A 14,969-nucleotide genomic window follows, 5' to 3' on the forward strand; every position below is an offset into this window, starting at 1 on the left:
AAACATGCAAAAATCGCTTGCTTTTATGAGTGATTTTATTTGTTTTAAGTGTTTTCTCCTACTTTGCGCTCTGCCGTTCCCTGTCATATTATGAGCGATTTCCCTGAGCGGCCGCCGCCCCTCCCCCACCCACCGAGCTGGAGTCCGTTACCACAGCAACACATTCACTTACAGCAAACATTCTTATTATATTATATTATATTATATTATATTATATTATATTATATTATATTATATTATATTATATTATATAGAGGAGATCAGTTACAGCAAACATTCTCTTTATATTATATTATATTATATAGAGGAGAGCAGTTACTGCAAACATTCTCTTTATATTATATTATATTATATTATATTATATTATATTATATTATATTATATTATATTATATTATATTATATTTATTGTATTATATAGAGGAGAGCAGTTACAGCAAACATTCTCTTTACATTATATTATATTATATTATATTATATTATATTATATTATATTATATTATATTATATTATATTATATTATATTATATAGAGGAGAGCAGTTACTGCAAACATTCTCTTTATATTATATTATATTATATTATATTGTATTATATAGAGGAGATCAGTTACTGCAAACATTCTCTTTATATTATATTATATTATATTATATAGAGGAGAGCAGTTACTGCAAACATTCTCATATTATATTATATTATATTATATTATATTATATTATATTATATAGAGGAGAGCAGTTACTGCAAACATTCTCATATTATATTATATTATATTATATTATATTATATTATATTATATTATATTATATTATATTATATTATATTATATAGAGGAGAGCAGTTACTGCAAACATTCTCATATTATATTATATTATATTATATTATATTATATTATATTATATTATATTATATTATATTATATTATATTATATTATATAGAGGAGAGCAGTTACTGCAAACATTCTCATATTATATTATATTATATTATATTATATTATATTATATTATATTATATTATATAGAGGAGAGCAATTACTGCAAACATTCTCTTTATATTAACGTATATTATATTATATTATATAGAGGAGATCAGCTACAGCAAACATTCTCTTTATATTGTATTATATTATATTATATTATTATATTATATAGAGGAGATCAGTTACTGCAAACATTCTCTTTATATTATATTATATAAAGGAGAGCAGTTACAGCAACAATTCTAATGATACTATATTATTATATTAATTATATTACAGTTTTTCTCAGTTGCTTTGGTGCATTTCTCAGATCACAACTAAAATTCTTACTTGTTCAATCTCCACATTATCTACTTGTGCACCTCATAAAAGCAATTTCTCATTCTTTTGAACAAATTGCAGTACATTCATGCAGTTGATTATGTGCAAATGTATGCTGTTTCTTACATTATTAATTGCTTATGTCATGTTTATAAAAATGTATTATACTGGTTCTCTGTTGAATAGTCTTACCCCACAAAACATATAGGCATTAGTTCCATAAGTCATTAAATGCAGAATTGGTTGAACTAGTTGTCATAAACTGTCAAACATATTTTCTATACAATTCTATTAGACTTTTTTTGTCCTGAATTGTTGAATTGCAGAGGTGAGTTCTGAATTTCACTAATGAAGGGGAATGTAAAGCATTAGATCAATCAATGATCAACCAGTTCTCTATAATAGCTCAGAGTGCATCTCATGAAGCTTCATCTGGGATGCATACAGAGCACAACACGTTACACACTCTGAGAGAGGAAGAACAACAGGGTGAACAGCCGAGAAGAAGAAGAGGAGCAAGGATGTGTGGTGGAAGGGTAAGGAGGTAAAACAGAGGAACAGGCTAAGATTGTGTGTTTCAGAAGAAATAAGTGCCATTATTGTAGATCATGTTCTCATTCATGACCTTATGGCCGAGGCTGGATGAAGGGTGCAGCCGAATGTTGGGAGAACAACCGTGTGTCTTCAATCATTCAAGCGTTTGTAGACAGAACAGGTGTGTAATCAGACAGTGTTCACTCTACTGCACTGTACTGTTCACCATAAACTGTAGACTTACTGTAATGCTATAGGCTATTACAGAAGTCTACTTGCATTATACATTATACAGTAAATATACTTGATAGAGACACGTACATACAGTATATGTGTGATAGTCTTGTTTTTTATATCACAGTGCCACTGTACTGTAATCTTTTGTCAGACCAACAGTAAAAGTGCATATGTGAATCCTGTCCAGTCTCCTCTAGAGTAATGCGTATATGTGTGCTGTTTAAATTTATATGTCATTCAGATACAGTGCAGTATTTTGTATTTTCAATCATTGTCATCAAAATCGTAGCCATAGTTTACATCTGAAACTAAGCATTTTGACATTCTTGTTTGTGAACAATGACACAAGGATATGTTCTTTGATATTGTACTAAGGATTTTGAGCAAGTTACAGGAGTTTGATGGTAGGCTAATCTATTGTGTTCTGCTGTTTGTACGAAATGCACTTAGGTACTGGTGTGCAAATCTTAAGGATGATTCAATAAATGTACTAAAGTGACTGATAATAACTGTTAATAGAGCAGTTACAGCAAACATTATGTAACTGCTGTCTCTCTCTCTCTCTCTCTCTCTATATATATATAGAGAGTCTCTCTCTCTCTCTCTCTCTCTCTCTCTATATATATATATATATAGAGAGAGAGAGAGAGAGAGAGAGAGAGAAAGAGAGAGAGAGAGAGAGAGAGATAGAGACAGCAGTTACATATAGTCATAATACAAAAGAAAAAAAGTGTTTAAAAGAATCATGAATCAAGCTGACACGTTTAAATGTTTGTTTACAGATGTATTTTGTTCTTACTTTGATTTTAAAAGCCATTGGATCTACACTAACCCTAACCCTAACCCTAACCCTAACCCTAGCTCTGTCTCTGCCTGTCAGACTGACTGAGATCTGCTCATACTGTGATCAGCCGCCCTTCCCCCACAGCACTGACTCTGATCGCGCGCGCGCCCTTCCCCCACAGCACTGAGACTGATCGCGTGCGCGCCCTTCCCCCACAGCACTGAGACTGACTGCAGAGTGAAAGAGATGAGATGAATGAACTAACAGACTGACCAGTGACAGAGAGATAGGTAATCAGCAGTGCTGCTCAAAAGATGACAATCTGTTGTGGCTATGCGTTTTTAAAGCACTTTTACATTGTCTAACAGCTTCTCCGCCCTTTAATGTAAATACCATTCATTTATTAAATACATAAAAAGATAATGCTGTTAAATTACACGTTAAAGTTTAATTTTGAGCCTCGAAATAATCCACACTCCTTCCCCCTTCTTAACTCAAATAAATTCTGAAGTAGTTGTGGGACACTGATGAAATGACAACAACACAGACAAGTGCAGAACTGGAGATATACCAGCTCATATCAGCCCTGCTGTATATTTGCAGACATCAATTTACTATTTTGATTAATGATATTAGTAGAAAATAATATGCCTGTTCAAGAGATCTAGGTTGCTCATTTAGGCATTTTTTGCTCTTTTAAACCTGTGTTTGTACGCACATGCGCAGTGGTTCCTAGTTCGAGGCGGGTGGATTCGTTTAAAAGTGATCATGTGCTCTGTCCACTAGAAAAGACCGGAAAAGACACTCTGGAAAGACTCACTTCACCACAGGTTTTTTTGTTTTGTTTTTTTTTAGTTTGAAGAAAGAGTACTGTGATTAAAACTGTGGAAAAAAAGATTCTTGCCATCAGATAATGTTCTATTAGGTTAAATAAATGTAGTCACAATTTCAACGTGAAATCCAAATACGTAATTACGTCATTTACGCAAGTCTGCGACCGTGGATGTGTTTTCCCGGGAAATGCAGACACGTGACAATGGGACGCGAAACAGACGACGACAACCCCCACCACGCACGCATTAAAGGCTAAAGGTGAGATCTAGACTTGTCCTCAAAATGCATGATAACTAAATACATTGTGAAATATGAAAGTTAGTAAGATGTGTTTATTTTAGTTGTTTAATTATTTTTTCCTTAGGGTTTTATTTACTTCTCGACTGTATTTGAGTTTGCTTCTAATATGATGATTTGCTGCAATAAAGAAAAAGTTTATTGCCAACTTGTAGGCAATGGCCAGTAAATAGAATTTTGTTATTTTTTATATAATAGTACTTTAGATTCTGCAAATTAATCTAAACAACTGAGTCAGTGATAGTCTACTAGCCTATATCATTGTTTTTTTTTTTAATCAAAAGTGTTGTCAACTATCAACAGTAATTTGTATAAATAATGAAATAATGAATTCCATTTTTTTATATCATTATTATTTGATAATTTTTATTTTATATAATATTTTTTATTACATTATATGCCTGTTCTTATTATTATTTATCTTTATAGAGCTTTTTTGCCCAATGCCAGTACATAGACACTTTATAGTATTTTTATTGTGTGTGTCAAATCCAAAGCAGACCAAAAGCACATTAAAAATAGCCCCTATGAATCTAGCTGGTTACTGACTGAAAATCTCCCATACGCTCTTAAATCAAATATGAATATACAGTAGATTGATGTCAATTGTGGTCACAAGGCACACAAGAACTAATGGTTTTTGGCATCATTGACATTGCCTTTTTTATCTAAATGCCTGTTGTTGACTGGTCACATGTGCTGTCATTGAATAGAGCTCTGTTGATATAATATAAAGATATACTTTAGTGTTTAACAGAAAAAAACACAACACAGGTTTGGAACAACATGAGGTTCAATTGAAACAACAATTAATATAATTGTATGTTAATTATGTATGTTTTTGGGTGAACAATTCCAGTAAGATCAACAAGATTTTTTTAAATATGCTTATTTATTTCATTCACCTTATATTTATTTTATTTATTTTTTTCAGTCATTTCAAGAAAGAAATTCAGCATGCTGGGAAATAAAAGGCGTAAAAAACCTCTGCAGGACGCTGAGCATCACATTACCTGTGAAACCGACAAGCCTGGGCTTCGAGAGCAGTTCATCAGCAAATATAAAGGCAAGTATAAATTACTAAGCAGTTTAGTAATAACGTTAATCTACAAAACTGAGAATTTAATGTGAGGTGAGTCATATGGTTGTTAGGCCAACTAATATCCATGTTTCACAAGTTAAACAAAACCAGTTACATTTTTGCATTTCTGGTTCCATCAACCCAAAGTCAATGTTTATTTGCACATTCTGAACCCAGTTATGCATAATAAGCCGACAGTGCATGTGGTCATGTAAACGCAGACTAAGGTCACCATAAACAGCATAAGCATAAACCAATCGACACAGATAGATTTTTGCCCCTTATTTGCAGATTTGCCCGGCATGTAAACACATTAACCTCTGTGTTCTGTGGCTTATTGAAGGGAGCATGTGTGATGTGTGACAGGAAAGTGTCCTTATTTTGGATTAAAGCACATCCAGACAGAGCGAGTGTTTTCTTGACCCAAGAACCTCTTAAAAGTATTCTCATCTCGTTCAGAAGTGGTACAGTCAAAATCCTGCACCCGATACTGCATGAGAGGAGAATATGAGTCTGGAAGTTTTCCTCTGAAATTCTGGAATACTCTTGGGCTTTATTTAACATCACAACTGACATGACATATGAAATACACAGTCAGATAAACGAATGGTTAGGTTTTGACGTCATTAACCTGATTTACTTATAAAGTAGTGGTTTACGTGGTTATTGGTTTGCATGTAAACCTGGATAATGGATTATTTCAAGAAGGTGATTTTATTTTGTTATCAGCGTATCGGTGTGCATGTAAACATGATCAATGGGTTTTGGTTAAATTCCTGAAATAAGATCCATGGTTAGCACAAGATCAAGATATTTTCACGCTTTACTCCACAACATAAAATAGTAATACTCTCTTGTGTGTTTTTTTTAAAAGCCTTTACTTGTCTGGTAAAAGGCAGTTGTTAACAAGTGTCTAAATGGGAGACGGGTTGTCTGGGACATTAAACGTCATCAGCTGAACAGATTAACTCATCTAGTCACTTTCACAGCCTCGTTGTGTTTATAATCGCACTCTTGCAAACTATTCTAGGTAGATGTAGGGATGGGGATGTATACATCACACAATCAGTCAAACATGCATTATAATAATGCAGAAACATTATAAATATTACACAGGGAGATGGATTTTAAAGCTTTAGAGTTCCTGGAGGCACATTTATCAACAAAAAAAAAAAAAAACTCTATACTTTTATCTAAACTATAGAAGCCACATAAAACATCCATATACCACAAAGAAAAACTACCTGAAAGAGATGCAAATAATAAACAAACAGAATTGTCTTTTAAAATAATGCAACACAGTTGTTGAAGCTTCATCGTAAGGAAGTTGAAGTTGGTCAACCGTGGTGTAGTTTATAGATTAACTTTAGCTTATTTTCTGCAAATCCCAGTGGGTTTTTGTGGAGGAAACCAGGGGATGTTCAACTACTACCGGGTTGGCCTGCAAAAATAGGTTTGTGTAAGAAAATGTATGTAATTTTAACTGTATAATTTTAAGACTTAAAAGTATAATGTAAAGTATAAAAAGCAAATCATGCTTTGAGATTAGCCTGACTTTTGACTATTTTCCTTAAGTAATTTCCCTTTCACATCGTATAATGTACGTCATATGGTAGAGAACTTTTAGTAATAAAATAATAGTTGACATTAAAGAAACTGCAGCTAATGTATTTCTCCTCTTTAGAGCTTTCTTCCGACCGAACTGAACACTACACTGAAGCTGAGAACACGTTCCTGTTTGATTTTCAGTGGCATGGCAAAAATTGGTGGTGAGTACAGAACTGTTGGATTGATGTAGTAAGGATGCTAAAATATCTGGAACTGTAAAATACTTAGGATGTGTTCATACCTGGAGTTCTGTTCGCTTGGTTCGTTTGGTCCGGGTCCGCTTAGTGTTCAGATTGGCATTTCTATTGTCAAACCTGTTATGCTTGACCAGTCTGTCCTTTTTAGGGTCACATCTTCCTGTTTTTGGTTCGTTTACATGTCTCTGGGTCCATGTTACATTCTTTTTTCATTCGAACCGCACCAGAGTTCGTTTGGAAGCCAACTGAGACCTATTTATTCAGCATCTGGATCCTCTTGTTTGGTGGCACCAGGTTTCAGATGGCAGTGTTCACACTTATTCAAATTAACCACACTAACAGTCTAAACAAACATGCCAGGTGTGAACACACCCTAATAATTAAAATTCAACATGAACTGACATTAAGAGTACTGAGTGCAGTTTCCTTGAGTCATCTAAATTGGCTTTCCCTGTATTCCCTAAAGAGAACAAAATGATTAATTTTAGATGCCTTTATCTGAGAGCTGAGAGGATGTTGCAGTGCGCCATTTAATCTCATATATCATATAGATCAGTGGTTCTCAGACCCTCCTCTCTGCAGATTCTGTATGTCTCCTTCACCTGACACACTCAGATGAGTTCATAGAGCTGTGTTCTGATGATGAACTCCTCATCTGAATCAGGTGGATTAAAACACCAGACATACAGCATATGCAGAGTGGTGGGTTCCCAGGACTGGGGTTCAGAACCACTTATAATAACTGTACATGTCTAGCTAGTACTGAGTGGTCATTTTATGTCTTTATAGCATGGATGCATCTAAAGAAGACTCGTCCTTGGGAAGACTTATGTAAATGATGAGACCAGAAATACTTGCAAAATGAGAACCGTTGAAGTGAGCAGAAAACCTCACCTGTGTCTCTTTGCTGTACGAGACATTCTACCAGGGGAGGAAATCACTTACAATTATGGCGACTCAGATTGGCCATGGCGAGTCAAGGTACTATCAAGAAAATGCTAAAGAGATTAATCAGTAATTCTCACAAATCTCATAATCTTAACTCTCATTCTGATTAGTTACCATGTGATTGTGGTCTCATATTTCTCAAGCCTTTGAATAAATCATCAGCAGAATCCACTGATAAAAAGCCAGCCAGCAGTTTGGGTCTGCAGAAATCGGTAAGTCCACTTTAAAACATCTGTATCATTATATTATTGACTCTTTCAGCGTAGAGTTGTGTGTGAAAGAAATGATAGATAACGTGTAGGACAGCTAGAGGAATGAACATGAACAAGTTTTTCTGTCCTTTACAAATATTCTGATTTTGATATTCACTGGTTTCTTTTCTGACATCCAGCCCCATTGTTCAGCTTCTGTTTCTTCTCCTGAATTGGACAAGGTGAACAGCAATGGTCCATATAAGCAGTCAGGCAAAGCAATAACATCAATGAATAAAACGGTAACCATCTCATACATGCAGCAACTATCTACTGATGTTTACTGCCAGCTAGTTGAAAGTGCAGTGAGTGATTTCTGAGAAACACTATTGATATTTGAAATCGACACCCAAACAGACACACCCCTCCCTTCATTGCTCGGCCCCCAAAATAATGAACACGCAACACAGGCAACCACTAACAGCTGGCGCTCAGGTGTTCAACTCGAAAAGATCTTTATCGCTGGCAAACCATAGGATGCTTTTTAAAGGTTTGGTTTTAGTTGATTGTAGGTGCATATCCACTTCATCCAGCACACGTGTGTAATAGTAGTGGGAAGTTCGGATCATTTTACTGACTCAGATCTTTAAATCTCGTTCATCAAAATGAACAAATCTTTTTTCAAGTTATTTCGTTCATTTCAGCAGAATGTATTTAAAATGTTACATGTTAGCCAAATTCCCCAAACACATCAAATGTTGATCGCATTTAGAATAAGAAAAAAATTACAATGCAAGAAAAAGGCCATATTATGAGAAACAGTTAATTTATTTATTTGGGTCTTCAGGCTATGCATTCTGTTAGTTTACCTCACCTCCCGATCTAAGCCGTTCGATCATCCCGTGATCCTCATAAACTGAGCTTTGCAGTCTGTAGTACCAGATACAGTATTGATTAGTTCACGTTTCGAGTCTATCGACTTTGGGTTCAAGTCATTCGTGCATCACGTGACAGCCCCATATAGGCTGAGCTATGCAGTCGCTACCGGATACAGAATTGATTAGTTCATCTTTTGAGTTTTCGTGGACTTGATAGGTGAACTAATCATTTATCTTTCCGGTACTGACAGCATAGCCTCTGTGGGACTGACCGGAAGAACGAAAGACTTGGACCCGAAGTCTCGAGAGATGAACTAATCATTTCTGTTTCCAGTACAGAACCCATGGGATGTTGGGCATGTGCGGTCAGCGCAAAATGAACGAATCACTCTCTGAGACAACTCGGTAGTCCCGAGTCATATTAAAGATTCGTTCATGACGACCCGTCACTAGTGTATAAACGCTTCAAATGATACAAAATTGTATTGCCATTAGAAATGTACTTATGTACCCACACTTATGTAAAATGTACCCACAATTAAAACAAACAAACTAAAAATGACTTGGATGGTATGGAGTAAATGTAGCGCCTTACTACCAACCTCTGCTAGTTAAGTATAGTTATTGGTTCAGAGTTTAAATGTCTGACTCTGAACCAATGTAACTATTAATGTGACTATTGTCACAATTTGTATGTAAAGTTTGTATAAATGTTTGTTTAGAGTTTTTATTTTATTAATGATCTTTGCTTTGAAATGTGCAAAACATTTTTTGTTCACTCCTACAGTGTGTTTGTTCTTGTCTGAAATGGGTGCCACAGTTTTCAATATTGCTAATGTACATTTTATTCTTGTTTAAGCTAAATACCTCTTTATATATCTGCAGAAGCGGTTTCAATCAAGATTGGCAAAATTAAGACAACATCATGAAGATTGCTATGAACGTTTTAACAGAGCAGAAATTGAAAAGGAACACAAGATTGCTAAACAGCAATCACAAAAAGTTTGTTTGGTGAGTAATATGTGAACATAATCACACTATTCTGTGATCAACGCCTCAGTCAATTAACGGTTAATTATTTTATTATTCATTTATTTTATTAATTAACAGTTTGCTTAGTCCTTTTGCTTTTAGACCTTATATTTTTATTCAAATTATATTTCAAGCTGTCACAGTCATCCTCAGTCGCATCCACATCTGATGCACCCTCTTCATCGGCACCCTGTGCTTTGTCCACCTCTATAATGGCCTCATCAACCTCATGCTCTCCTGCCCTGTCCTCATCACCGTCACCAGCTCCTGCGCCACCCATGCCACCTTCATCCTCGCCTGGGCAGCCTTCATCATCATCATCTTCGCCTGGGCAGCCTTCATCATCCTCGCCTGGGCAGCCTTCATCATCCTCATCCTCGCCTGGGCAGCCTTCATCATCCTCATCCTCGCCTGGGCAGCCTTCATCATCCTCATCCTCGCCTGGGCAGCCTTCATCATCCTCATCCTCGCCTGGGCAGCCTTCATCAGCTTCGCCTGGGCAGCCTTCATCATCCTCGCCTGGGCAGCCTTCATCATCTTCGCCTGGGCAGCCTTCATCATCCTCGCCTGGGCAGCCTTCATCATCTTTGCCTGGGCAGCCTTCATCATCCTCGCCTAGTAGGCAGCCTTCATCATCCTCATCCTCGCCTGGGCAGCCTTCATCATCCTCATCCTCGCCTAGGCAGCCTTCATCATCCTCGCCTGGGCAGCCTTCATCATCCTCATCCTCGCCTAGGCAGCCTTCATCTTCATCATCCTCATCCTCGCCTGGGCAGCCTTCATCATCCTCATCCTCGCCTGGGCAGCCTTCATCATCATCATCCTCGCCTGGGCAGCCTTCATCATCCTCATCCTCGCCTGGGCAGCCTTCATCATCATCATCCTCGTCTGGGCAGCCTTCATCATCATCATCATCCTCGCCTGGGCAGCCTTCATCATCCTCGCCTGGGCAGCCTTCGTCATCCTCGCCTGGGCAGCCTTCATCATCCTCGCCTGGGCAGCCTTCATCATCCTCATCCTCGCCTAGGCAGCCTTCATCATCCTCGCCTGGGCAGCCTTCATCATCCTCATCCTCGCCTAGGCAGCCTTCATCTTCATCATCCTCATCCTCGCCTAGGCAGCCTTCATCATCCTCATCCTCGCCTGGGCAGCCTTCATCATCCTCGCCTGGGCAGCCTTCATCATCCTCATCCTCGCCTAGGCAGCCTTCATCATCCTCGCCTGGGCAGCCTTCATCTTCATCATCCTCGCCTAGGCAGCCTTCCTCTTCATCATCCTCATCCTCGCCTGGGCAGCCTTCATCATCCTCGCCTGGGCAGGCTTCATCTTCATCATCCTCGCGTGGGCAGCCTTCATCTTCATCATCCTCATCTTTGCCTAGGCAGCCTTCATCATCCTCATCCTCGCCTAGGCAGCCTTCATCATCCTCGCCTGGGCAGCCTTCATCTTCATCATCCTCATCCTCGCCTGGGCAGCCTTCATCTTCATCATCCTCGCCTGGGCAGCCTTCCTCTTCATCATCCTCATCCTCGCCTGGGCAGCCTTCATCATCCTCGCCTGGGCAGGCTTCATCTTCATCATTCTTGCCTGAGCAGCCTTCATCTTCATCATCCTCATCCTCGCCTGGGCAGCCTTCCTCTTCATCATCCTCATCCTCGCCTGGGCAGCCTTCATCTTCATCATCCTCGCCTGGGCAGCCTTCATCTTCATCATCCTCGCCTGGGCAGCCTTCATCTTCATCATCCTCGCCTGGGCAGCCTTCATTGCCTTCCTATGCGCAGCCTTCATCATCATCATCATCATCTTCTCTTGCTCCACCCTTATCTTCACTCTTATCAGTGATTCAAAATCGCAGATGTCTGAGACACTCTCATTAAGGGAGGTGGGTAGATTAATTTGCTTAATTATTGGGATGGTCTGGCTGTATTGCACTTGTAGAACTAACAATAGATTATATGAAATTATATATTATTTATATTTGTTTGTATTTCTCCTCTTCCAGATATCCTCTTTAAGGCCATCAAGAAAAAGACAGGTATGTGACTTGCCATGTGATACTTTATATGCTCAATTTTTTTGGCATAATTATGACTTTGCTTGCCAGTATCCACAATGCGATGAAACATAATGTTACAGGAACCACTGCCTTGAGTAAGTGTTATATTCTCTCATTCAGTATTCAGGAAGTACCGTCTGTGACACAGACTACAGCGATGTCACAGACTACAGCGATGTTGACCAAACATACCAAAAATCAGCTCAGATGAATCGGATGGTAGTTCTTCTGGACATGACATGGTCAAAAATGGCCAGACACCTTGAGTTTGTCCATCGCAGAGGGAACACTGCAGCTGGCAAAAATGAGTAAAGTCCTAATGGCCATGGAGAAAGGAACACTGTCTGACTACAAAGGAAAGATGCATCTGTCAGTATGAACTACACGCGAAACTTCATCATAGTTCATAAAGGACACTATTTTCTTGAAACCTTTGCTCACTTCTAAGCCGACTGGTGTGTTTAGAGCACACAGAGGTCGAACTCTTTTCCTGCCCTGGGCATCATCATCTTTAGGTTTCAGAGGACAGTTTTTGATATGTTTCCAAAGGCTACGCTTGTTATAAGGCCCTTGGCAGTAAATGCAGTGAATAAATTCTTTGGCTCTTTGTCTATTTTTTGAACGGTAGTAGGCAATCATCTCCCCATGTCCTTGTCTCACCACATCTGTGTTGTGGGCAAAGTTGCCCCTTTTTCAAAGGAGGTTCAACTGTACTCGTCTTTCTTTGGAATGTTTTGGAAATGCTATTGCCTTTACAACCCCCACTTCGTTGCGATGGACAAATTCAAGGTGTCTTGCCATTTTTGAATATGGCTTAGAGCAATTAAGGCAATACTGCTTCTTGTACGCCTTGCGGAGTTCCGTCTTTGGTGATGGCATTGACTGAATAAAAGTCTTATCACCAGACAAGGTGTTTGTCTCTTTAGATTGGCATTTCATCTTTTTTGGTGATGGTACAGTCATAAATTGATCAGATGAACTACCTGCCTCGTTGGGAGATGTTGGATGTATCAAAGCACTTTTGACAATGTCATGTCCAGAAGAACTACCATCCGATTCATCTGAGCTGATTTTTGGTATGTTTGGTCACATCAGACCCCATCCTGTTGAACAAGTGCTCTCCCAGCTGCTAATGGCCATGGAGAAAGGAACACTGTCTGACTACAAAGGAAAGAAACTTGATGACATTGAAATTGACCCAAATGGTACGAGTATACTTGGACTGTCTGTGTGTATCTGTTCTTTACATATTTGCAAAACAATGTATATGTTACCGGCAAAGTGTGTAATCCGGAATTCTATAGAATGCCCTAGGTAATGTAGGTAGGTAACTTAGGTAACCATCAGGCATTCTATACAATAACGGGATTTCACACTTTGCCGGTAACATATATAATCATGTCACAGATGGTAAGTATAAGCAATAAAGTGTAAATTTTTTTGTCAGTGAATTATTTAGAGCAACTTGAGGCCCAAGGTGATTCCATGTCAAGTGATGAGGAGGATTACAGTGACCTATCTCAGAAAACAGCACCAGCAGAGACTGATCAACTTGTTCAATCTGATCAATCTGTTTCATGGGAGGATCAAGGTAAGAAAAATCTCTAAACTACACAAACAACAATAATCAAATAAACATGAATCAGCTCCATGCAGCAATATCCAGCCAAATGAAAAAAATATACACATTAGGACACATTAGTCTTGATTTGGTCTTTACTCACCAATTTAGTTGTAATGAGAATGTGTAATGAGTATTTACTTGTTTTTAACTATTTCATAGGTTCTTCAAACGCTCCAAAAAAGAAATGGGAGGACAGTGAGGTAAAAGCAGTAGAGAGACACATGATGAAGTTCATCAAGACATACAAAGTTCCTGGTAAGCAAGACTGTGAAAGATGCATTCACGCAGAGCCAGAAGCTTTGAAGCAGCGAACATGGACTGGTGTGAAAAATTATGTGCGGAACAGGATCACGACTCTTAAAGAAAAGGTGGTTTGTAGGGTGGCACAAACACTTTAACACTTTGCACATTATGCTCTTTTTGTAAGAAATGGAGCTAAATTAAAAGAAATGAGGATATAGGTGTAGAAATATTTTGAGGATGGAATGAAACAGAATATAAAGTGCAAAGTTAGAGTATAAGAAGGCTAATGAAGAAGTAGAGGATATTAAGATAGTCAATTTTCATTATTCAGTTTTCTTTGTTCAGTTGCAATGAAGTTGGATGGAATGTCATGTTAAACTTTTTGATATTTCTGTCATAGAGGGAGGAGAGAATGTTAAGAGGATAAAAAGGGAAGAGTGAATAGGTGTGTTGGACATGGGCTGTGGCTGGATGTAACCGATCGGTGAGAGTTGCAGTGTGCAGGCGGGAGGAGCTGAAAACAGACACGTGAGTCGGACACTTTCTGCTTCCCGTAGTGACGCAGAGCCAGAAGCTTTGAAGCAGCGAACATGGACTGGTGTGAGAAATTATGTGCGGAACAGGATCACGACTCTTAAAGAAAGGGTGGTTTGTAGGGAGGCACAAACACTTTAACACTTTGCACATTATACTCTTTTTGTAAGAAATGGAGCTAAATTAAAAGAAATAAGGATAAAGGTATAGAAATTAAAATTGAGAGACGCTCACGCTGTGTTTGCATACTTTACCACAGCTGAAGTGAAATAAATGCATTATTTGCCAAATACACAGATATTTCAGAGACATTTTCATGCAATACATGTACTGCTTAATACAGCATCTGTTTGTACAAGAATAAAGTTCAACATAAGCCTAAATACCGATGAAGTGGGGTCTACATTGTATCAGTTTTATTTGGATAAACATGACAATATAACAGCGTGACTACATGAAAGGGGATTTCACTGTTATAAAAACAGATTTGTGAGCATTAGTGGAACTAAAGGTGTGAGAATTAACTCTTAATCATTGTGTTGCAGTGGATTCGGCCAATCGTGGATCAGTTGTGTCGTCATCAGAGCTCATG

General features: G+C 38.0%; 1 protein-coding gene across 1 annotated transcript; it reads left to right on the top strand.

The window, feature by feature from the left end:
• The first annotated feature begins 2,757 nt into the window (after positions 1–2,757).
• LOC311081694 (uncharacterized protein) lies at positions 2,758–14,664 on the top strand. The gene is made up of 10 exons (XM_084112320.1): positions 2,758–5,051; positions 6,751–6,835; positions 7,661–7,852; positions 7,963–8,031; positions 8,211–8,312; positions 9,774–9,899; positions 11,923–11,955; positions 12,097–13,181; positions 13,424–13,567; positions 13,760–14,664. The coding sequence occupies exons 3-8, from the start codon at positions 7,733–7,735 to the stop codon at positions 12,286–12,288; spliced, it is 642 nt and encodes a 213-aa protein (XP_083968446.1). The 5' UTR covers positions 2,758–5,051; positions 6,751–6,835; positions 7,661–7,732; the 3' UTR covers positions 12,289–13,181; positions 13,424–13,567; positions 13,760–14,664.
• Positions 14,665–14,969: the final 305 nt, after the last annotated feature.

Source organism: Abramis brama, assembly GCF_963993115.1.
Source record: "Abramis brama genome assembly, chromosome: 4".
Lineage (NCBI taxonomy): Eukaryota > Metazoa > Chordata > Actinopteri > Cypriniformes > Leuciscidae > Abramis > Abramis brama.